The sequence below is a fragment of the Ascidiella aspersa genome, chromosome 7 (assembly GCF_963924565.1).
Source record: "Ascidiella aspersa chromosome 7, kaAscAspe10.2, whole genome shotgun sequence".
NCBI lineage: Eukaryota > Metazoa > Chordata > Ascidiacea > Phlebobranchia > Ascidiidae > Ascidiella > Ascidiella aspersa.
In genome coordinates this window covers 7,405,230-7,431,118 of record NC_139453.1, presented here as the reverse complement: position 1 = coordinate 7,431,118, position 25,889 = coordinate 7,405,230, and the positions used below count along the sequence as shown (strand labels likewise).

Here is a 25,889-nt window from a genome sequence, read left to right as displayed (position 1 = left end):
GGCCGAGTGAAGTCAGCTGCATTATTTTAGGTCAACAACTGCAGCATGCGACAGACAAATCGGTCATGATGTTTCGACTAATAGGCTGTACACCAAGTTGGATGTAAAACGACCTTTTCGATTGCGTGTTATCCCACAGTTTGTTTCATGTATATGGATTTTGGGATCACGATTGTGAACATTGGAAACGTTGGACTCTCGAGTAATACTTACAAACCTTGTATTTTGCAATTTTAAGGCTTTTGCGGGGCGTTTCTGATCTGGGATTGTTTGTTTTTAGAATCCCACAGAATAGATTTTTAAATTATTTGAACTGTAAAATTGGGGCGCGCGTGCAAATTACACCTGTACAAAGTGAAATCGACTAAAAAAATTAAATAGATTAATAGAAAAAAAATTATGAATTTTATTGCAACAAATTTATAATGTCTTTAAAGCTGTTTTCTTCATTTAGTTCGCATGCGGTTTCGTTTTGGTTCGCTCGCCAAAACGTCTCGTCACGTTTATTATTCTTTAACTGTCCGAATTATAACGATGTCGTGGAACATTTTCCAAAACTAGCAAAAGCCAGTTGAAAGTGTTCGTCACGAGTTTGTACTTTACCCAAGCACGACCGAAGGTCTATAAACTTGCCCTACCTTATTGGCAAAATTATACAGTTGTTTTTCTTGAAATGTATTCAATTTTGTCTCTTTCCGCTAAATTGCTTGAACACTCGCGTTTGCGAAACACAAGGTGTTAGAATTACTATCTTTTTGTGTATTGCTTGTGTGCCAAAGTTTTTATCTGTAATTTAATTGCCGATTTTACCAAATATGCCACCTTGTTCAACAGTGTTTTTAAGTTTGTTTGATTTAAGCCGTTTTCCTATTTCATATACTGTACAGTTTTAGTTTGTCGCATCTGGATTGTCAGACAAAATTACCAAATTGTATAAAAACTAAATAAGTATAGATATTCTTGTTAATGTACGCTAAATTTCATTACGTAGTTGAAAGCATCTTGCAATACTTTTTTTAAACTACCCAAATTATACAGGGGCAGAAAGTCGAACTACTTGACTTTTCCGGTTGAGATTCGGTTCGGGTTCAAGGCTTTGTTTTTCAAATTAACTTTAACCGGTTCATAAAATTCCGGTTCTGTCTGCACTGAAAACACGCACACATATTTTGGATGCGATTTGGTTTATTTCCAATAGCGTAAAGAAAGGATGTGCAATTCTAGACTTATATACAATGGAAGGCTCATAGTTCTGTATCGGCGTATGCATTGATATGTAAGAAAACAAAGATGATTTTTGACAAGCATCGAAACGCGATATGCCGTATTCACAATACGGTATAAAACAATTGGATATGTATCAGCAAATAAATTGACAGGATCAAATGCTACGCTGCAAGTCGTTTGGTGGTTACAGAATTCTGAAGATGGTCGCATCATTTTTAAAGAATTAAATGTGTTGGATTCTTGTCTGGCCGGATCCAAGACAACACATCAGCTCACCTGCTAAAAAACACAAGACATATTGTTTGGAGCAATGCTCTGGTTAAGCCAGTACCGTGTAATATTTTGGTAAAGCGAAAGTTTATGCTTTTCTATACAGTTAGCAAAGTCCTTAATAAACAACAAACTTAGTGATTAAAAGCTTGAGAAGCGAACCGCTCCGAACAAAAATCAGTCAGCAAAGGTCTAAAACTTTTAATACAAATATGCATTTCGCCATATAAATGGCATCATCAGTTTGTCGTATTCAAATAGGTTCTATTAAAAATTTTAGAACTTTTATCGTCGGCATTATGTTTTCTGTTGGAAGGCAAGATTCTGTTGTGAATACACATACTAAGCTTAGTGATTATTAGAAAAATTGAGCAAAACACCCGGACTTTCAATTAACATAGCTTCCCCTTAATTATTTTGTTTATTTATAAAGCACTATATCGCTATATTACTCAATCTTGATTGGTAGCTCATTGTTAAGTATAGAGATGCTTTATATTTGACATTTCATTCCCATATCGACAACGAGCATTTTTTTTTTTTGGATACCAAATGACGTCATTACCATGCCCCAAAATAACGGTATTACTAATCAAAATAGATGAAGTCGATATTATGCCAGCATTTGCTTACGCTTTATGAAGTTTAGTTACCTTCAGTTGTTTAGCTAACTATTTTCTTAATACATTTACATTTCAAGGTGGAAATCACTGCTTTAGAACGCAAATCATGGCTAAATTCCTATGTTAATTTGGAATCGGACCGCCAGCTGTACTGTCCCACTATCGAACGAGTACCGATACTAGCACTGGCATCGGGTAACGTCTCCGATCCGATATTATCGTACTTTTGCGATTACGCAAGTTTCACTGAGAAAAAAGTTTAGTGTTACAGCGCATTTACAAACTTACAAAAGGAAACATTTAGACGCGTTAAAGAAAAGGTTTAAGAACCACTAGTTTAAAGCCGACTGTTCAGCAAACAATTTTAAACCTATTAAGAATATCAAAGCCCATACAGAAGAATAACAAGATGTTGAAAGTGAATAAAGAGTTATTCGAAGCGTTCAAAAGTATACCCACTTCTGTGTGGTAGCTTGTGAAGCACAGCTTCGAAGCAAAATCAGTCAGCAAGGTCTTAAACTTTTAATATAAAAATGAATTTCGCCAAATAAATAAATAAATAAGTGACATTATCAGTTTTTTTAATTCGAATGAATCTTTCATTGATTTTGGTTCGAAGCGGTGCGTTCTCAAGCTATTATTAAATTTTAGAACTTTTATCGTCGGCATTATGTGTTCTGTCGCAGGGCAAGATTCTGTTGTGGAAACACATACCAAGCTCACTTCTGTATAGGCTTTGATATTCTAACTACGACCTACCACAACCTTCAAACATTATTCTCAAAAATTTCGAACCTGTTACGGCCCCGGCAGGCCGTTGCCTGAGCCCTATCCTTCTTTGGTGCTGAGTCCTCGCTGAATAACGTAGCTAGCACGGAACCCGGCGAACGAAACGAGTGCGTCAGTTGATAGCACTACTCTGATGCCGTTGCTACTGCTGGTAACTGTATAAACGGTGAGATAGGTGCCGGTGAATTTAATGAGCTGCTTGCCGAAGAAACTGCCGTCGTAGACCTGTGCAAGCGAAAACACGATTTTGGCAATTTGCAAATTAAAAAGCAAGTAGAGCAGCCCAACTGAGTAAAGACCAGTGTTGTAAACAAGTCATTTTTTTCATTCGTAAAATAACTTTAATCAAAGTCGATTGTTTTCAAATAAATACCAAGTCCCAGTCCAAGTCATCAGTTACCAAGTCAAGTCATCATAATTAGAGAAAAAAGACACACAGTCGTGCTTCATTAGATCAGAGTAAAATCTACAACAGACAACTTTTACTCTGACAATGATGAAGCGTTTAATATCTACACCACTTCAAAATAAGTAGACGATCGTCCTTACGGTCAAGGTGTCGAACTTCTTCTCGGTGTGTATGGTCAGGAAGACGAGTTTGACTTGGGTGCCTGAGGGTGAGGTGATCCTCCAAGTGCACCGGCTAGAAACGTCGTACGCTTTTGGGAAGTTTGGCGAAGAGAAGTACTGCACTTTGCTTGCTGCCTTCAAACGCCCGCCGCACTTGGAAGTCCTTTTAAGGTCTGAATGGAAATAATGTATTTTTTCGCCCGTTATTTCTTGCCGTGTTAATAATAGGTTTGACGCTTGTATTTGGTATCGGTGATCGTACGCTATACTAGGGTTGCATCGCCAGTGTTGCAAACAAGTCATTTTGAAATGACTTAAGTCCAAGTCAAGTATTTTGCAAAATAAACAAGTCAATTCCCAGTCCAAGTCATCGGTAGTCTAGTTATTATGGGAGCAAGTCGATTTCAAGGCAGATTATTGACATAAAAGTAATCTGTTTAAGCAAAAATTTAACTAAAAAAATAACACAAACGCAATATGCAGCAATAAAATTGTTTAATGTGCAAAACTTAAAATAAATTTTAATGAAAAACACTTCATTTAAAAAAAGTTATTTGACAAAATGACTTAAGTCCAAGTCAAGTCATTTGTCTAAACGACTTAAGTCAAGTCAAGTCATTGTTGTCAGAGTACTTAAGTCATGTCATTTAAAAACAGTGAGTTAAGTGCACTTAAGTCAAGCCAATGACTTAAGCCATTAAAACACTGTGTATTGCTGTCGATATGACAGCATATCGATAAAGGTATTTAGTTTGTATTTTCCGATCAACATCATTTTGTCTATTTTCAAAGCGAATTTGGATCCGGCCCGCGACGGGATTTTGAGCGGCCCGCAGACAGTTCCAATCTTACATGATAATGTGGCCCGCGGCCACATTTTGCCGCAATCCCCCACTATTTGCTTACTACGTCAATTTATAGTGATTGTTAGGTTTCTTTAGTTCTTTGTTTTCTTTGTGTTTTTAGATTCTTGGTTTTGGGTTAAAACTTTTATCAGTTTACAATAGGAATTTTGCTATGAAATGTAAAGCTGACAAGGAGTGTCGCAAAATTAAAGGATTCTGAATGCAAGGGCGTAGCGTTGGGGCGAAGTCGAGGTGCCTTGACACTCCCTTATATATCAGTAAACTATGTTATATGTAGGAAACAATGCACCTGGCATACTAAACACGCCGGTGCTTTGCTTATCGCCGCCGCATAATCACCACTCGTTATTGTTGTTTCAATTAGCAGTTCGCCTGTCACCGACTCAAGTAATCTCAAACAGGCTCGTAAGCTACAGCAATGCGCATTTAAACTAAATTAATTTTACTCCAAATTTTTTTGATATGAAATCCTGAATATTATCATCAACGGAGTATTTAATTTCCCGGTGTTCGTATATTAGCGTTAAGCCGGTCAAGCGTTCTTCGCCGCATGTCGCTCTATTGAACGTTTTTATTAGCCTCGTGTAAAAAAGGTTTCAAAAAAAGGAACGCTCCGCCGTCGTAGTTGTAACAGGCAGAGTCATTGCACACTTCATACAACCGGCGAAATCTTACTACAAATATCACCAAACACATTAAAAAGTGCTTGATTTCAATGTAGCCGGGTAGTGCAGTGTCTGCAGTTTTTCGGGCGACCAATTGCTTCGTCTCGTGATAACATTAACCTAACAATTAGGTGTCAATTAAGCGGTATTGGGCGAGCCACTAATTTCCTTAACTGCGTTAAGTTGCAAAAGTAACATTCCTTAGTAAAACGTGCGGGCCTTGGTCAAAATGCGCTACAGGGTTATTCAAGGCCACCTTTAGGCCAATATTCAGCGAGGTTACGCGCAGCGTAATCGTGACTGTGGGCCCCGTAGTGTAGGATATATTTTAAAATTAATCCCTCCCTCAAACAAAATCAAGGTTAAATAATTAGAAAATAGATTTTCGAAAACTAAAGTTGTTTCAACATCCAACGAAGTGCAACAGTTTGTGTTTGATACATCACAGAGGTTGTTGTGACACCGCAATTCCATAGCGTTTCGCGCGCAATTGAAATCATGTGACCTGAATGCCTCAACGAGATGTTGCGTTTTTTTAAGGTCGAACAGATAATTTTAAACAGCCGTAAGCTCCTTATAATCGCCGTTGACAGCGTCTAGACTAGACTCTAGAGCAGGGATGTCCAACCTGCGGCCCGCGGGCCACATTGCGGCCCGTCTGAAATTTTTGTGCGGCCCGCTAGTCATTTTCACTCCCAAGTAGTATTTTAAACCTTCAATATTAGCCTAATTAAAATGTTCCAGTTAGCTTTTAGGGGCGCATTAATAGTATAGTATGGGTAAAAAATATATATAACTCTAAAGGCCCGTATAACTCTAAAGAGCAATACTTAATCACTATAATAAAATGTTGGACATCCCTGCTCTAGAGAATACACGAAACGTAAAATGTTTTTTGAATCTGGCCCGCCAAGTACTTCATTTTACCATATCCGGCCCGCCGACTGGAGAAGTTGCCCACCCCTGTTATAGAAAGATAAAACTGTCGATAAATATTTAAAACTTAAGTAACTTACGGATCAATATTATGTAAACATGTTTTTCGCAAGTTTTAATTCAAACAAATTACCAAATTACGCCAAGCATCGTTTGGCAAACAGTGAAGTAAAACAAACAACAAAAACTCCATTGTAAAGCATTCTTTAGTGGTGCATCAATGTATTTTCAAAAAAGAAAACTTTTCCTCGGATAGAAAAGCTGTGTGGGAATCTATTGCTACAAGCACTCCGGCAGACTTGGGGCAATTACAGCACTTACCTCCAGATTTGTATGTCTCGTAGTAAGCTCGGAAGCCTCGCTTGTTTAGAGTACCGTCCGTGTCGTATTCCACTCGCATCACGCGGGACGTGGAAACATAATTGAGGAGATTCTTAAACGGGCTGCCACTGATCACGTCGATCTTTGGCGAGTCGTAGTTCCGACCATCGCGCACCTAAAATGTACAACAAAACTTACAAGCTATTAGGAGGTTTCTGATTTGCTGGCGAGGTCTGCGAAGTCGGAGTCGGAATCAACGAAATCGGCACGGAATTTTATCGGGGGTTAGACTAGGGACTCGGGTTTAGACTGTTTTTATTGCAACCGACTCCGCAGCCCTGATTCATAGCCCATTCTGTTCAGAACAGATGTTACAACGTTAAGATAAACACATATCACAGTTCTCTGTAATACATCTGAATAATAGACAGTTTTTTTGGCAAATATGTAAGTTATTTAATAAATATGCTGTTGCTACCAGGCATAGTATATTTAAAACAGATTCCTATGGCAATATATATTATTTTCTACCAACGTTTCGGCTTACTATCCGGCAAGCCTTCGTCAGGGACTGACACACAAAGCCAACAGGGCGCAAAGTAAAATCACACTAAGAAAAAAAGAGATACGATGAACATCAAAACGGACCTTTTGTTTCCAGCGCCGTACCGACAGGGCTAAAAGATAACCACTAAATTGCGCGTTGTGTTATCGCTTTATATTTTGAACGTTGTTTTATCGCTGTGAATTTTGAACGCGTCTCGCACATTTTTATCTCCTTTTTTCTTATTGTGATTTTACTTTATGTCTTGTTGGCTTTGTGTGTCAGTCCCTGACGAAGGCTTGCCGGATAGTAAACCGAAACGTTGGTAGAAAATAATATATATTGCCAGAGGAACCTGTTTTAAATATGTAAGTTATTTTTCAATAAGAGTTTTTTTTTTCTACAAAACGGTATTTTTTTAGTCATGAAATAATTCTGCAGGCAACGGTGCTATGGTTGTTCCTACTTACTCACATCTGAACCTACGAAGCTCAAATAGTAGAGTTCTTATATTTCTTATTTTATTTTTTTACTATTGAAAGTATATCAAAAGGGAAAAATCAGGGTGCCGCGAAAACCTGGGGTACAATTTCTACTACTCAAGGGTGCCGAGAGACATTCAAGATTTTTTAAGTATCTATTTTTTTGCCCAATTGGTAAGCCTATTACAACTCTTTGTGGACAATTTGAGTTATATAAATCAAAATATTTTTTCCTACATTGTGTAGGTTTGAAGGATGTTGTTCCAATAGCTTTTGTTGCATTATAGTACTTAACTTAAAAAAAAATCTCGGAAGTGTGCTGCAACCTATTTATTCTTTACTGATGCCACGAGCCATCAAATAATAGTACAAAACCACTGGCCTAATATAACAAGACAAACCTTGACCCAGTCGCAGCATTCTTCTGTGTCAATCAAACCAAACCAGAGATGGACCTTCTGACCGGTAGGGGCTATGAGCACCCAGAAACACTCCAGGTTCCCTGGGTGCCTGTTGGGGTAGAAAGGGGTGGTGAAGGTGCCGTGCCCAGTCCGAGGAACCAATAGGGTTTTTTGACAACCTCCTGGATTTAAGTAAAATAAAAAACAGACGATGCAAAGATGTGGAAACAAACAATTATACACCATATACAGTCATGTAAATAGAGATGATTTTACAAAATTGCACCATAGCAATCAACGAATTAATCTTCCTAAAATCCGGCCCTTTGACGAACTCGTGCTGAAATATACGACAAAAACAGATGCGTAAACTTAAGTTGACAAAACGCTTAAATTAAAAAATACATAACACATTTGATGCATAAATAGCTAGAACACTGCTTAAAATAGGATTCCATGGACAAAAACTATTATCAAACAAAATTAATTTAAGCTATAATCTCAAAGTTTAAAAACCCGAGTGTAACCATGATCTGACGTTTTTTAAAGGAATAAACGTTTCACCTATACGGTACTGGCATCGTCAGTTCCACAGTTTGAATTATTCGAATTAGGTTTTTAAACTTTTGTTAAGATTTATTGTTTATATCCGCTTAAGCGGGACAGTGATAAACAAGCAGAAATCTGCTGCAAATAGTTTGGGATTTCGATAAAGATACGTCCTTTTATCTAAGTTTAAGCAAAGTGCGATGCGTGTAAAAAGGGCAAAAATATAATTAGTTGGGGGGTCATAGATCGTGTGTTGTTTTACAGCGATAAAAGTTCTAATTGCAAAAGTAGAACAGCTACCAATATATTAAAGATAAAATACACACCTGATGGAAATGGTCGCTGAGTAGGGAGGACTGGTCTTTTGGGGACAAACACTGTAAAATATAATTTGACACTTTGTAATTCATCTGGACAAATCAAGAGAAAAAGTACAAGAAAATTGGATATATCTTAGAAAATTATTCCGAAGTTTATTGCACGAGCTTATAAAACTACATAAATCGAAGAAATAACCTCATATATATCAACATAAGCACTCCTATTTCACCAAATTGAAATACGTTATTGATTCGATGATTTGATTTTGCCTGACGTCTTTTCAATGACCATTATCCAAAACGTGCAATTATATTTGTTGTATTTAAATAGTTTTTTTCGGATATAATTCAGCTTTCTTGCAGTATGTTGAAGTTATGGTAAAGCTGTTAAACTTATTCTGATATTTCTTATGGTTTGGACCTAACGCCGTAACTTTTGTACTTTCAAGGGTCAAATGTTGTCGTTATTAAAATAGATCGGAGGGTTATGTGTGTTTCTTTCGTAGAATTATTCAGTGTTTTAATATTGAAATGACTATTTCCAGTCAAGTCATTTCCAAAATATCTCTAGCACAAGTAAAGTCTTTACAAAAAATGTCAGGCCAAATCAAGTCCAAGTCAAGTCCCATTCAAGTCGTTATAGGCGCATTTTAATTCCTAGCCTAGTCATTGACATAAAATTAAAGCCCCTAACTATTCACCATATAGCGTGTAAACTGTTCTACGTGCAAAATTATAGACAAATAACCCGAATAAATAGAAAATGTTTAATAAAAACACTTACTTAAACCCAAGTCATTCGATTTAATGACTTTTGTCCAAGTCTAATCACTTCTTTAAAGACTCAAGTAAAGTAAATTTGCCCAAAAGACTTAAGTCAAGTCATGTCATTTAAAAACAGTCACTTAAGTGAAAATATTGACTTAAGTAATTACAACACAGGACTGTATGACAGAGTTTTTTTATCGATAAAGAGCAAGTTGTTTAATAGCAACACATAGTGAAACGGGACACGGTACAATGCACAAATATCACACGAAGAGATTAAGTACTAATTTGCGACTGTCAATTTAACAATGATTATCGCAAGATCGTGATCATACCTGATCTGGCCGAGCCAATGAATCCCTTAAACTCCAAGCTGGCATCAGAACGGAAACGAAGAAACAGCTTTCCTCCGGTAGAAACGTAGCTCTTAATTTTTTTCTCCGTTCCGAAGAGAAAGCCAATAAACTTGGACGACTTTTTGGTGCCGTCCCTTATCTGTCGTTGGCAGACAAAACATGGTGGTCATTTGGTTTGGTCTGTTTCCAGCCTGGCACGATTCGTTTTATGTGGGTAGTAGCTCCACGAAACACAAAATTAGAATTGGAACGACTGGTTTAAAAAAACGCAGTAAAATTCAATGAGTCTCAAAAAAAATTCTAAAAAACGAATTTTTTAAGCATAGGCAAAATTTAGCATTATATCACATACACAAAACACCCTACACAAAAACAATATTGTTGTGTATTCTGATAAAAGCTTAGCGAAACAAAACCCAAAATTATAATTGAAACAACTGATTTAAAAAAATGCCGTAAAATTCGGTGAATGCCAAAAAAATATCCAAAAACGGATTTTCAAGAACAGTATACAGTAGTTAAAATTTAGCCCTATATCACAAACACAGAACACCCTACAAAATACTAAATTGTTGTGTATTCTGCTAAAAGCTCAGCAAAATCTTGAAAAACATTTTCTGTAGTTGGGTTGTTGTCTATAAGTATATATAGTTTGCGTTAGGTCTTCATTCATACAGAGGTGCGCTATTCCTATGAAGAGATTAAAGTTCGAAACGCGTTATTCCAGCCTGTGGTTTTATGATCAAAATAGTCTCTTTTTGTTGATTTTGCAAACAACTTAAACGTTTTAAAAGTCGGTTTTAAGATGCTCCGAAAAACCACAGCACACAGTTACCCCTAATTCAACAGGGGACGTAGCGTTGATTTGCACATGTGAGCAAAAATGTGCCAAAAGTGTGCGCACGTTTCAACATGCCTTTAAAAAGTGCACACATTTTAAAATCCATTTAAAAAATGTGCGCACTTTTTTTTCAGAATGTGCGCACATTTTAAACTGCCTTTAAAATGTGAGCACATGTTGAGTTATATTAAGAGTAAGAGATACTAAGAATATAAGAGTAGGAGACAGTGTTAGAGTTATGGTAAAGGAGTTGTGCCCGCATTAACTACCTTTTCTAAAAGGTTTTCTGAAGGCATTTTAAAATGTACGCACATATTTTACTAGTAATTTTAAAATGTGCGCACATTTGGTGCATATTTTCGCGTGCACATTTTTCGGAACATTGTGCAACAAATCTGGCATTACCGTCTTCCCAATTCGTATTAAGCAAATGCAAAAGTATCAGCTGTAATCAAAAGTTGTATAGCTGCTAATAGAGCACTTGTATGTAAAGTACTTTTTTCTTAAACGGATAATTTAGCTGAAAGTGTGGCACCAGTTTTATCAATTACAAAAGGCAGCGTGCTGAACGTTAATCAAGAAGCATTGCCGTACCAGCACTAAACATTGTATGTTGCCGAAGAAAAAATGAAATCTCACCACTAAACTGTCGCAGCAGGATTCTATCTGATATTTGGTGATGGTGAGGTTGACTTGTCTGCCGAACGGTGCTACAATGGTCCATAGGCAGTAGGAATTAGATGGGTATTTTCCGCTTGAGTAGTTCGGTGACGAGATTAAGCTGGGATCAGTTCTATCGAGGTTGATCGTGCCACCGCAAGTGCTGTCACTAACAATAGCTAAAAAAGGTGTACATGTATTAGTAGAGCGAATGTAGAGAAAATGCTTTCTACCCAGAAATGTTCGATAGTATAGGATCGGAGCCAATACCCGAAGCCAAGAGAAGTAGTATTACTATCGTCTGATACTATAACCAAAGCGGTAGTAGTGGTAGGCCTGCTAGTCTGAGAATATATAGGACGGCATTGTTACAACTTCTATACTATATTAAGCTATGTAGTCGTGGTTTGTAATCTAGCTGATCGTTTTGCAGTTTTACACGCATTTAGTTTTAGAAAATGTCATTATACGCGCTAAATTTTTTTTTTTTTGCTTTACAACCAGAGCCGTATCCAGAAATCCACAAAGGGGGTCCCAAATTTTCAACTTAGGAAATTCCCCATTTTCCGTCTGACGTTAATGACGTCATAAAATAGTGACGGATATGACGTCATAAAATAGCGATTGTAATGACGTTATAAGTAATAAAACAATCATCAGAAACATCGAATTAACGTCCAGTAAAAGCGAACCTTTAGACGCAAAGCGAACACGCGTCGTCGACACTCCTGCCAGGCGCCAGCTGCGAAACCGCTTAGTGTGCAATCGTTAATTTCAGAAGAAAAACGAAAACTAGACCGTGAAATAATGTGATTGATTTTGGAGCTGTGTGCCAAAGTCAGCTAAAATGCAAAAACGTCTTACACTAAGGGTCGGCAACCTTTCCCTTACGCGCGATTGTTTTTTGGTATAACGGCATTTCGTTTAAAGTTTTTATTACATTGCCGAAAATAAAAAATAAAAAATAAAAAAATGTTAAACAATATATGTCCAATATTTTAGACCACATTTTCTGTTTGTCCGTGACGCACTTGGCAGCCTTCCACGGCGCAAAGGTAAAGAAGCGCTGAGGTAGTTCAAAAGACAGCGTTAAAACGTAAATAAACCGGAAGTAGAAAGATCCTTCGCGCAAAGCGCTAATAATTTTTTGCACTTACGTACTGTAGTAAAATGGCCAAAAAGTGTTTGAAATGGACTAGTGTATAGTTTGTGAAAGAGGCGGTGGGCCGATCCAGCGTTGCCAAACCCTGTCTTATACCGACATCTGATAATAACGCGGACAGCAAACAGCGAGAAACATCGGCACCGCCTAACTCGAGGTTTTCAGAAAAAAAAAAAAAGAAAAAGGCGGAGACCGCTTAATTTATTGTTGTTGATTGTAGAACACACACCCTGATCAGGCAACCCGAAAGAATAACGAAATGCGAAAGCGAAAAAACATCCTGCGTTTACGGTCGACCAAACAAGAAACGAAAAACGGCGTTTTGCGTTTGATTTTGGTTTCGCATTAGCTTAAGACACGTGACCCAATTACATTGAAAAACACGCAGCTTCGGACGAGGAGTTAAAACGTGACAAAAACGAACAAAAAACGATAATATCACTTACAAAAAGGGAGGGGGGGGGGTCCGAACCCCCAAACCCCCTGGATACGCCACTGTATTACAACCCACAATTTATTATGTTTTGATGATTCAACTTGAACAATTTTTGGTAAAGTATCACATTGGGGATGCCGGATATATTGTGTTTCATTCTGATAAGGATTCCCGACATTTTAGATACAAAGTGCGGCAGTTCGACTCGACACCACATGACGTCATCAAACAAGCAAAAATAGACTAACTGTTTAGGCAGCTGTTTATTTACACCTCTGCTTTTTAGAAAGAAAGCTTATTATCCTTATTATTTCAAACGTGCCTTTCAGGCTTATAAATCCGATTCTCACGATTACTATATGCGTTGATAAAGTTAAAGGTTTATATACAGTATATTTAGGTAAGCTTTTTCTTGTTCGTTTTGATCGCGTATTTACAAACCTTTGCACAGCACTTGTAAGGGATTAACAGGTGTTACGAGCACCAGAATGAAGCCTATTGGAATAAATAGGTAATAACACGTTCCTACCTCACTCACTGACATAAGTTTGCCCAAACATTGTTAGAACTACTATTTTGTCAAGTGCCAGCAATACTGAGTATAGGCTACATAAACTCAAATTGCTCATCACCTTGGGAGATTCGTTAAAACAAAATGAAATGTGATCACATGACCTTAGATTGTACTATCTAGTTTATAGGTTTCACAAAATGTAACCGATCATAGTCAAAACGGTTGTCACCTAAACTGTACACTGCACATCTAAAAACGCAAGTATAACATGAACGGTTTCCACAACTGACCAACACAAACCTAAGCTGAACAAGTAACTTGCAGTAGACTGTAATCAACTGCAGCCCTTACACAACTTTTGTAAAACAATTGCTTAAAAGCAAGGCCGCTTTTAAAAAACGCACTATGCTTCCAGCTGCTAAGCTACACAGGTTGCGAAATTAAACGCAAAACCAAGCCACGAGGGTTGCTGTTAGCCTGTATAGTTTAACAAATAGAAATATCTTGCTATCTTATACGTTTTTAACTTGTTAACCTATTAACTTAGAAGTAAATGTTTCCTCTATTTTACACAGTTATATAGAAATACCGCCCAACCTAGTACAGTCGTAATACTTTTAAGCCAGTTTGTCTCAAACTGTTTTGGTCGCGTAGGCATTTATATACCTCTTAATCGCTTAGTAACTGTCTCGTGATGCCAGACATAGTTTCATATAAAACAATTATGTTTAAATTTATTTATATGCCCATGGAAACCATACAAAGAACGAAAACACCTCAGCAAAATTTGGATTATATTGATTCAATGTTGCAGAGAGAGACAAAAATTTGCGACACTGGCAATCTTATTTTGCTAAATTTAATAACCTCCTTCTAAAATTTTAAAGGCCTCGCGTACCACAATTGTTAGATTTATACTTTCTGTCCTCTCATTATTTATATATAATTCTAAATTGTGCCACATCGAACAATATGACCGCTATATTTTGCCTTTTTGATAGTTTTTAGTTCAGTTATTAATCGGACGGTTTTACTCATTTATTTTTACTAATTTATTTTCATGTCAATCACTTTAATTGCCTTAATATTGACTTGGACTGACTTTGGCTTGCCTTGTTATTTTACAAAGAAAATGACTGGGACTTAAGTAATTTCCAAATAACCTTTTTTATTTTTAACCTTTGTTATAAATTCGTTAAGTCGCAAGTTGATTTTAGGTTTCAGCAGTGTTTTAAACAAGTCATTTCGGGATGACTTTAGTTCCAGTAAATTCATTTGTAAAATAACTTAAGTCCAAGTAAAGTCTTTTTCAATAAATATTAAGTCAAGTCAATTTAAGAGCAAGTCAATTCCAAGTCAAGTCCCTCCCATGAAAAGCAAATGTTAAATTGTAAACTTGGTCCATTTATGAGCAACAATTAAACTAAAAATAACAACGTGCAAAAATTAAGGTAAATAAAACAGCATTTATAAAAACACTTCATTTTAACTCAAGTAATTTGTTGAAAAGATTTAAGTAAAGTCAAGTAATTTTGTCGAAAAGATCTGAAATTCATTTGAAAACAGTGACTTAAGTCAAGTCATCAATTTAAGTCATTACTTCACTGGTTATTACCAACTCAACTCTTTCTTGTCCGAGTTGCGTTAAACCGCCCAGAGACCCGTTGTAAGCCCTTCACTTACCCATCCTGTATTCGACTTTAAATCCCTTCTTTTCGATCGAGTCGTCGGACTTGAACTCGATATAAAGGGCGTTAAACGTTGAAACGAAGTTCCAAGTTGTGTTGCCGTCGCCGCTCAATGGAAGCAGTAGTTCCTGGGAGCTGGCGCTGTCACCATCCCTAACCTAAGAATGCCACAAAGTGCGCTTTAGCAGTGGGTTTAACAAAGTACTTTCCAAGCTCTTCGTGTACGGAGGTTCGATAATATCCTATCGGAACCGACACCTGGAGTTAAGTTGTAGCTTTGATACTTGTCCGACACAAGCAGTGTCGGATTAAGGGCATTGTAGGCCCAAGGGAGTTACTAGAGTAGGGCCTCATTTTGCCAACCAAGTTTTTTTTAGGGGTCTAAGGATATAGCGAATTTTTCCAGGCTAATGGTTAATTCGGCACTGAATATAAGAGTGTTATGGATGCCGAATTAATATTAAATTAATCTCAACACTTCAGCCATGGTTTGGGATCTCACTATAGGAGTTTAGTCTATGAAGTGCGTTTTAAAAAAAAAATTATTTTATTAAATTTTGAACTATCGATAAATTGTACAATGAGTGCATAAATCGTTGAATTTTTTTTATTAGAAATTATTACGTTTATGTGGCTGTTTTTATAAAATGCCCACTTAATTGTAATAATCATTTTAAATAATGGTTTGGGATTTTGTATTTCTAAATAAAATATTTAGGTTCAAAATGGTGGTCTTGTTTTGTTTGACCTTTTAATACTTTTTAAAAAGACATAAACTTTATTGAAATAAAGTTTAAAAAAATTAAACTCGTTATTTTCTCAAACATTGTTTTTTCTTTAATTTTTACAATAAAACTAAATTTTTATTCTTAAAAAAAAGACAAATAGGAAAAATCTATCCAATTTCTCGTTATAAAGGATTTTTCTACAATGCAGCTCATCGTTTTTTTTTTGGCAGTGCTCTTACCCTTAGAAAATCGCAGCATCTTTCGGACTTGACCTTTGTGAACTGAGCCTCGACCTGCTTACCGGCTATGCTGGGTCGGATGACCCACACGCAGTTCAGGTGGCTGGGGTAGTTGGCCGGGTAGTTAGGGGTGCCGAAGGTTTTCGTGGCACCGGTGGCCGACAAGGAACCGCCGCACTTTGGTCGGCTTTGCGCTGAAATTGGACGTTTTGTTTGCTTCAGTAGTAAAAGTTTAAGCCGGATAGGTCCAGAACGACGTTCGGCGGTAAAATCATTTTTTGAACGTATACGCAGTAAAAAAGTTACGCCTAAGCGTAAAAATGTTGAAACAAAATAAAAAACGAAAAAATCGCTTCTTTAGCGTAAATAAGTTTTAAAAAAGGGTAAATAAGTCAAAAAAATATATATAAAAAAAAATTTAGGAAACGCTGCATTATCATAAGAATACTAAAAAACAAATTAAAAAATACGAAAGTTTGGGAATCGCTGCCTTAGCGTAATGAAGTTCACAAAAAGGTAAAATGTTTATAAATCGCTGCCTTAGCGTAAAAAGTTAAAAACCCTTAACAATTTGTTTTACCAGGTCATGTTTACGATACAAAAGATTCGTTTGGTAAATAGTTCATTCTAGCCGTATTTTAATTGGAATTGATTATCTGATTTAATCGATTAACAGGGATGGCGAACCACTGACCCACCACACATTTTTAGTAACCCACTTGTCCGTCTAGAAATGCCGAAATGTTATCAATCATTATCAGGAAAGGATAATGTAAAAAATCAATTCTTGTTAGATAGCACAGTATACTGTTTGAATCGGGGTTTTCCAATCTTCGGGTTATGCAAAAGTGTCTGAGGGGTGATGAGTAAGGCCTACATTAACTGCACTTCAACAAATGCGTGCAGTAAGGCAGACAACTAAAAGAATTTTATTTATCGCTGTAAAACGTAAAGGGTGGCGATCCTTTAAGAAAGAAATATTAATTAGGAGTTCGCAGACTAAATATTCTGAAAAAACATGCTGAAAACAGCTTTGTGCTGAACAAAAAATACTGAAGCATTTGTAAACTATTTAGATTCTTCCTATTCGTAGAAATCCGAACTTTGGAAATCAAAAACCTTAAATTACTAACTCAAGCAATATCACTTAAAACGACGCAGCATCAAAGTTTTGCGTAAATTAGCATATAACTAAATATATGACCCACTTGTGAATTTTGTATGGATTAAGTTCGTGTTTGTGACCCACGCGATGAAAAGGTTCGCCATCCCTGGATTATAACCTTTAAAAAACCGCTGCCAACCTAACAGTGGCAATTATCTTGACGAAGTTGTACCTATGAAAAGGTTTTCGAGATCATTTAAAGGCCTTATTAAAGCCTAAAAATCGCATTTTTTTGCCGGAATTGCAATTTTCGTATGGTAAATATCTTGTTTATCGCTTAAACTTAGGATTTGTTTCTACTGCTAAAATCGTTGTTGAAACTTTACCTTTTTATACATGTTTTATTTGTTTTTCGTTTCACATCATTAAATGCATTTTTACATGTTTAAGCTATATATTTTTTTAAGTAAATGTCAAGCTTCGCAAACAAATGTTGTTAGTTTTTAGTGTAAGAAACACTATACATTTTCAAAGGATTGTTGTGGGCATGAAAAAAATCCAAAAATCCCCATATTTTAGTCTCTGAAAGAAAATAAAAGCAAATTCCCAACTTCACAACTTAACTATTTCGTTTACTTGCCTGCAACGGAGTAGATCATCGCTGAAAGGAGAACGAATCCCGAAAGCATAATCTTCATCATCTTCTTTATAGGTTTGTTGTCAGACTTCTGGATTCAACAACAATATATGATCTGATCCTCTTATGCGCTCGTAATTTATAGCGATATACAACGGGAACCAAAATCGCCCATGGAATCGCGATATCCCGTTTTTTTTCCAAGTAAAGCCACTCAAAGTTGCAGTTCCGCATTTTATGATTGCAGTAAGATGGTGGATTCCTGGTCGTATTAGGTCTGGCCACAGGGCCGCCTGTGATTGGTCAACTGCATATTGCGCCATCTCAAAGTCTTTCTTTAAAGCTCTTTGCAGAGCAAACCCGAGAACTCAAGCTTTCTCTTCTTGCAAGGAAAGAGTTTTGTTTACTTTTTGGACCCAGCCCGACGCCACCATTTTGGGTGGCGTAAATCCAGATCTTGTCGATGATCAGTGGCGGCCTGTGATTGGTTCGTTTTGCGCCAATCAGGGACGCGATACGAACTTGTTGCTTTAACTGCCGCTGCCTAGATTCTTTTTGTTTTTTGGCCCGGGGCTATCTCGAAAGTGCATTTGGCTATAATCCTTGTACAGCAACTTATTTCCTTCCTCATTTATACAAATAAACCTTTATTCTTATCACAATAAAGTTTCACGAGGTTCACTTTAAATGGTTGAAGCAAATAAACATGTTTTTTTTGGTATGCGTAACACAAACCATGGTTCAATCAACTTGCAATTATCAGAAGAACAACATAATTCGTGATTCCAGTTCCTTTCGATTGTTCACTTACCGATGCCGCATTCGTGACGTCATGGAATATTTTCAGAAATCGTCAAGAACCGCAGTGGAAACTTTTTGCGCTTCAGACAAATATTGGTAAACACATTTGATAGTCTCTTTTAGGATAGTTTGTTTTTATCGATCTAAACGTAAGATACATTTTCAGTGTTTCGTTGAATCTATACGCTTTATTGTTTAGCAGTTTGTCAAATTTGCGTTTTTTATGTTTTGTTGCATTTTCAACAAATCCGCAAATCGCCTTGGGCAATTAAATTGTTCCTTTTGAATAAGGCAGAACATTGGATGTGTATTGTGCGTTTAAGCCATACACGCATTAAATTTGCAAAATAAAGCGTAGTCGAACTTTAATTAATCGACGCAAGTCTGGTAACAGTTCGTTCTACTTACTTTCAGTTCCTTTGCGAACTACGCTAAGTATTTAAAAGTTTCACTCAAAAGTATTTTTTTATTGGAAGTAATATTTCCTATTTATTTTGATCAAAAGGGGCTGGAACAAGTTTGTATTCAACGCGTGTTGCGACATAATATGAGTTAGCAATGTTAAAAAACTAAAAGGTTTGAGAAAATAACTCATCACGAAATTGACCAATAGTTTGACGACCACAACTCTCCGAATACAAAAATATAAATAAACATTTTAGGCAAGAATAAAGGTTTTCTAACAAGTTGTTATAACGTTCTACGTTTTCAATTGGGGCTTACCAAACTGGGTTGTTGTGTTTGAGATGTTGCGGGTAGATTAGATTTAACAAACGTTTGCAGAAAAGCAGACAACTAAGAATAGTTCGCTTACCTCTGTAGTATGTTAAAACATAAATGGCGGCAAAAGTCTTTCGGACAAATGACTTGACTTGACTTGACTTGAGTCTTTAGGATAAATGACTTGACTTGACTCAAGTCTTTACAATAAATGACTTGACTTGACTCAAGTCTTTACAATAAATGACTTGACTTGACTCAAGTCTTTACAATAAATGACTTGACTTGACTCAAGTCTTTACAATAAATGACTTGACTTGACTCAAGTCTTTCAGACAAATTACTTGGGTTGACTCAAGTCTTTCAGATAAATGACTTAGGTTAAAATGAAGTGTTTTAATTAGACATTTTTTTAATTGAGCTAATTATCGTTACTTTTGTACATCAACACCTAGCTTATATGTTATTTTAAGGCGCTGCTCATAATCGACCGAGGTAACAATTTCTAATAGTTATACGGGGACTTACGTCATTTCAAAATGAGTTGTTCACAACACTGGGATTGCGATATTGAGTTTTGGTTCCTGTTTTCTAGAAGCAGCGGTTTGGAAAACACCTCCCGGTAGTTACGATAAACATGAACAGGCAATTTACTCTGTGATCTGATTAAACGGAACGATTAAAATAATCTGGAACGTTAAACATCAAGTGTAGGTTTCAGTTCTCATTTTGGTGGTCGATTTAATTAGGCGTTTCTAGACTTTCTGTTCCCTGTCTGTTAGTCTTGCACTGTTGGCTGATACGGGGAATTTTCGCAAAGCTTCTTATTGCCATCGCGTTTCGCAATAAAGCCGATAAAATTTAGACCCTAAAGGAGATACACGTCAATCCTAACTTCTTCATTTATCACACAAATTTCTGCGCTCGAAGCTTACTGAATTCCATGGCTTTAATGAAAAAGAGCTGCACGAGTTTGTACGATACAATATGACTCGACTCTTCTAACATGCAACAGCGTATAGGTGTTGTCTTGTGGGAATTTATTGTTTGTCATAGTTACTGGATGTTTAATCACTGTCAAGATTCCTAAACCAGCTTTTCAAAGGATTTAAGTAGGCCTGCACATAAACTATCTAGTCTTTACTATTTTATAAAAGTTTAGATGTTTTATGTGTAGCCTATACTTAAAGCTTTTGAAATGCCGGTTCAGGAATGTTGACAGTAATAAAACGGCCAATAACTTTGATAAACATGTGTAATATATCACAAACGTTATTTAAAATAAGTTTTGCGCGATTAACCTGTTTTATTTGTCTATGAAAGGTTGACCGTTATTTATTTATTATTATCGAGCACAAAATCGCGAGAGCTCTGGTTATACGCACTATTTTCAAATACTTGTTTCTCACATTCAACACAGGCTACAGATTGCTTCTTAGCGGTTACCAACACAGTAATGAGTATTACGTGGGGATATGAAACATCTGTAACATCAGATTTTATCTTAATGTATGTAGCCTATGTATTAAACTTAAGTGCTGCTGAAACGTTGGAAATTAATGTACAGAAGCAACAAGTCAAATAAAGTCTAATGATTTAAATAGTTCTTGTAAAATGCAAGTTGCATCCTGTTTTGCCACGAATCCGTAAGTGGTGATATTAAATGTAGTATTCGCACAAGGTCAGGCGATTTTACGCTTTTGCATTTGGAAACAGATAGCTATAACACGATTTTCATGTAATAACACCGTCTCGCCGACTTTGACGACAAATCGTTAATCGCAAAGTGTCTTGTGCTTGATTTCAGGCAATAAACAACAACTGTTTGCCAGAGGCAACGCCGTTTTATCAGCTATTGCGAATAAAACTTGGAAAGTGGAAAGCGTTTACAGCCAAGCAGAAAATAAAGCAACGTTTTTTTTAAATACTGTTTAAATGTGCCACAGAATGCTTCTGCCAACAACAGGCTTCGTTGCATTACAGGCCCCTAAAAAACGCTAAAATAGTATTTCAAGGTATGACGAACTTTATTAAGGTTAAAGCAAAGTTTGGAAAAATAACTCGAAAAACAAAATGTTTTTTATTTAGGAGCAGTGTGCACAGGCTTGTAATACAACCAAGTCCCTTGTTTGCAGCTGTATTCTAATGCAGATTTAAAGCCAAGCAGAAAAAGGAACGTTTTGGAACACTACATTCCACATTATCCTACATTTTTCCTAAATATGGAATACACGTATTCCATAGTTTCACACCCATCGAAAACCAAAAGCTCAGAAATTTTGCAGAATCTGTTTATTCAACATTTACAAGTAATGGTGGCATTTTTGGGAGAAATTTACACAACCAAATATTTAAAATTAGTTGCTGTCTACTTTGCGTAATATACAGCCTGATGCTCGGTTAAAAGTGACAATATATGCCTTGGGATAAAGTTTATATTTTCCATCTAGGAAATAGAAATCAAACGTGGTTTGATGCCAAGAACATTTAAACCAATCAGATCTTTGGTGGCGACTCGGTGGGGGAAATTCCCTACTAGACGACCATCAATGAGACTCTCAATCTCCGAGTTCAAGACGTGAAACTCAAGCTGAAAAAAAATTAAAAATGAATTTAACTAATAATTAAAAATGAATTTAACTAAACAAAATCTCTGTATTAGAATGGCACTGTTAAGTCGAAATTGTCATTCTTTGAGTTGATGTGTATACTGCGACAGTGTACTGTAATTGACTGACGTCATAATTTTGGTACCAACGAAATGGGTCTTAGTCATATTTGGTTTTCATAAACGGCGTTAATTTGCCTTTATTAGTAGCTCTCGTGTTTAAAGAGAGTGCACTAGTAAGTTAGACATAGTCTGGCCCTGAGTGAATTTCTCCCATCGCAAGTTGACCAAAAAAAATGCAACCGAAATTCAGGTTATTCTAATCAGGGGGCACTGTTGAAAGACAAAATGTATTGTAGTTTGGATAGGTTTTCGCAAAACCGTGTTGCATCAGGTCAAAGTAGGAGTGATGAAGCACAATTTGTGCGAACTGGTCAGCATTTCAAAGCAATTTGTCTTTCAACTGTGACACCTGGTTTCAGGGCTGCAGAGTCAGTTAAAAGTCCCGAGTCCGGATCCAACTCTACAATATGAGTTTAACCCATTTACGCTATGAAAACAAGATACACAGCAATACACTCCTAGAGGTATCATACAAAACACCAATACGTGTTTGGCAATATTTTACTAAATGCTATTCCACCTTTTACGTTTTTTCAAAGTTTTGGCCTTATTAAATTCGAAAATTGCTTCTGCGCATGCGCACGTCGGATTGAGATTTCGGGTAGTCTTACTCCAATCTCGAGCCCCGAGTCCCGCGTCCTACCCCGACTCCGCAAACACGTCTATTAACAAAGTATGTATTTCTAAAAGTCTCACCCTTAACTCCTGGAATTCTTTCGCTCCGGGTGGGAGGGGCACGTGGGGCGCCTCCTGCTGCCACACCCCCTCGACCTTGCTGTTTTGCACGAGGACGCGAAGGTCAAATCTCGGGTTGAAATGCAAAGCGGTGTCGTGGTCGCTGTCACCGGTCAGAAAGTTTACCTCTGGCCTAGATAACATTCATTTTTTTTCTCGGGCTGTCGAAAGACTGCGCCTAGATCAGGGGTTCTTAAACTTGTTTTACCGCGGAAAATATATTTTTGCTTCGCGTGGACCAGTATAGGCAAGGAATTTTGGGGTTCATGTCATAAAGTGTCACAATACAAATAGACTTCAAAAATCTGCTGTTTCTGGTCCAAAAAATGTTAAAGTGTAATGGAGTCTAAATAACATTCAGTACAAAACGTTGTATTTTCAATTCAACAAAAAAAGATTACTTTTTTAAATATACACCAATCTTTCAATTATACCTTCATGGACCCCCTGAAACTAGTTCACGTACCCCCAAGGGATCCATGAACCCCAGTTTAAGAATCCCTTGCCTAGATGGATGCTAATTTTTTAATTGTAATAACATTACAAAAAGTAATAACATATACTAAGTATTTATTAATTAACTAGCACTTCGACTATAGTAGGTCCTTTGTTGAAAACGAACATTCTAGGTTTAATTTGAACAAATTTGTGACGCGGTGCTAAGCTTGCCTTTGTTTGAAAGACTCCCCGACCAAAACCAATTTTCGTCCGATAAATTCCTGTTTGTGAAGCCGAATCTGATGTTTCTGGAAATGAAAACACACTCCATTATATTACTGCTCTTACGATAAGAAGCGTGCAATTCAAAGAAGTGCATAAAAATTGCAAGGTTTATGCAAATCAACTATCGGCAGGCGTATAAACTTGACAATCGTTTAAGAATTAGCTTCAATCATCGTTAGTTTAATCAGATTATAATTTGGGGGTCGCCAAAAACCAGACACTAATCTTGTTTGGTAGCTGAAACTTGATAGCCATAAAGAGCAAACGCTACACACATAGGCATAAATAAAAAATATACAGTTTTCTTTCCCACACCTACCTTTGTTCCGCAAGATTTATGGCAAATGTTACACAGTAACAATAATAAGTAAACTATACATAAACCTTGTTTTAAACCAATGAGATTTTAGTATCTATTTTTAATGCAATCACACTGCCTTTATAAGCTATGATTTCTAATAACTGGGATCTACAAAAAGTACTACTATCTGCAAAAATTCGGAAATAAAAATCAGCGACATTGTACATCCTAAGCAACACAAAGGCAAACAATGTATAAAACCGGGTTAGGATCCACACGTTGACAAGTCAAAGCAAACACATGGATCTTACATTATAGTCGTTATAGGTTTTGTGATCTTGATCTCCGATCACTTTCAAACTCTCGACTTCCAAGCCCTCAAGAAACAGGCCACAGAGGGTTTCCGGGTCTACTCTGTTCTTGTAGTAAAGATCTTTGAGTTCAGTAGCCCTGTGCCAGGACGTTATGCCTTCCTTGTCGACAACGAACTTCAACTGCGCAAACAATATTTGCTTCAAATCTTACCAGTGTTGTAAACAAGGCATTTTAAAATAACTTAAGTCCAAGTCAAGTCATTTTCAACAAATACTAAAGTCCAAGTTATGAGTTGCCCAATAAAGACATTCTTAGAAGGCATTTCGTTACATTGCTGGTGTAAAAATAAACGTATTAACCACTAAAGTCGGTAACTCGTCCAATTATGTACAATATTATTTTGAAATTCTGCCAGTGTTGCAAACAAGCCTTTTGAAGTGACTCACGTCCCAGTCAAGTAATTTGTGAATAAGTCCCAGTCAAGCACTTTGTAAAATAACTTAAGTCTAAGTCCTGTTCAACAAATACCTAGTCAAGACCCAAACGTATAAACCACTAAAATTGGTAACTCTTCCAATTATGAACAATTAATCAAAGCGTAACAAAAAAAAAAAATGTAGCAATCAGTATGTAGCAATATTTGTTTATTACATGCAAAACTTGAGACAAATAGTTCAATTTCAAATAAAATGACTCAATTAATTGGATTCTTTACCTAGGTAGAAAGTTTTACCTCGACTTTTTCACCGTGTACAAAAGGAAATTCGTCCCCTTGGCAGCCCCTCTGTTCAGTTCGCCATCCGCCGTTTTCCTTGTTATTCAGCACAACCAACTTTTCGGCAAACCGCGGGTTGAAGTGGTAAGCTATGTCCTTTCGGTCGTTTTTCACGAGAAAATTGACGGAAAACCTGACGAAAAGAAAAAGCGTTTTTTAGCTAAACAACCAACCAACAATTAAGCCAACCAAACACTATCTAAGATTCGACCATACAACCAACAAACATGCATCAACAGAACACCAAACAACCTAATAGCACGAAATAACAATTTAACCAACTAGCCAATTAACAAGTTTACCAACCAACCAACTAACAATTTAACCAACTAACAACCCAAAGCTTAGCAACTAACAACCAAACGCCAACCAACTAACAAACTAACAATTTAACCAATCAACCAACGAACAATTTAACCAGCTAACAACCAAACGCCAAGCAACTAACAATTTAACTAACCAACTAACAACCAAACGCCAAGCAACTAACAAACTAACAATTTAACCAATCAATCGAGCAACCAAGCAACCAACATACAAACTAGTTAATTTAAATGCAACATTCAGAATTTAATTGAATTCAAGAAGACCTTCTAAGCTCCCTAAGGCTCCCGATGAACCAATTCGAGTACTTATATATTACTTGTATTGTAAATACAGTATATTTAATACTAGTTGTTTTTCTTTAGGATTAGTTATTAGACATCATTTTACAAATAACATACGGGTGTGGCTAAAAATATTACATCCTCGATATACAAAAAACTTAGAAGTGTGAAGTTTGCAACTTATATAATGGAGTGATTTTTTTATACCTCATAGTATTTCATAGCATAAATTTTCGTCTGACACAGCCAAAATGAAAATGATATTGCGGTATTACCATCATTTCGAGTTTCTTAAAGTGTATTTATTAGATTTGACTCGCAAGACGAAGCGTTTTCAGACTAAGAGTTTTCTACTTGCAATTAGATTTTTTCTATAGAAAGTCAGTTTCAAACCTAATAACTTTAGTATTAACGCATAAATTACATACCTTCCAGCTATCATACGGGCAGTAAGAATCAGTGTAGCGTGTTTTTCTTGTCATT

At 36.6% G+C, this 25,889-nt stretch overlaps 2 protein-coding genes across 4 annotated transcripts; both read right to left on the bottom strand.

The window, feature by feature from the left end:
• Positions 1–1,180: 1,180 nt before the first annotated feature.
• On the bottom strand, positions 1,181–17,783 carry LOC146137496 (scavenger receptor cysteine-rich domain-containing protein DMBT1-like). 3 transcript variants are annotated; one of them, XM_083393784.1, is made up of 11 exons: positions 17,701–17,783; positions 15,956–16,149; positions 14,984–15,146; positions 11,168–11,367; positions 9,667–9,826; positions 8,570–8,620; positions 7,695–7,876; positions 6,268–6,442; positions 3,459–3,652; positions 2,916–3,134; positions 1,181–1,506 (listed from the first exon to the last, which is right to left on the bottom strand). In XM_083393784.1, exons 1-10 carry the CDS (start codon positions 17,759–17,761, stop codon positions 2,949–2,951), a joined length of 1,566 nt encoding a protein of 521 aa, XP_083249910.1. In that variant the 5' UTR covers positions 17,762–17,783; the 3' UTR covers positions 1,181–1,506; positions 2,916–2,948. The 3 variants fall into 3 exon arrangements, with proteins under 3 accessions (XP_083249910.1, XP_083249912.1, XP_083249911.1); XM_083393786.1 differs by having other exon boundaries at positions 1,181–1,503; XM_083393785.1 differs by having other exon boundaries at positions 1,181–1,498.
• A 3,881-nt stretch (positions 17,784–21,664) lies between these two features.
• LOC146137495 (galectin-4-like) lies at positions 21,665–25,618 on the bottom strand. The gene is made up of 6 exons (XM_083394362.1): positions 25,614–25,618; positions 24,757–24,931; positions 24,020–24,202; positions 23,354–23,430; positions 22,646–22,817; positions 21,665–21,808 (listed from the first exon to the last, which is right to left on the bottom strand). Exons 1-6 carry the CDS (start codon positions 25,616–25,618, stop codon positions 21,665–21,667), a joined length of 756 nt encoding a protein of 251 aa, XP_083250488.1.
• Positions 25,619–25,889: the final 271 nt, after the last annotated feature.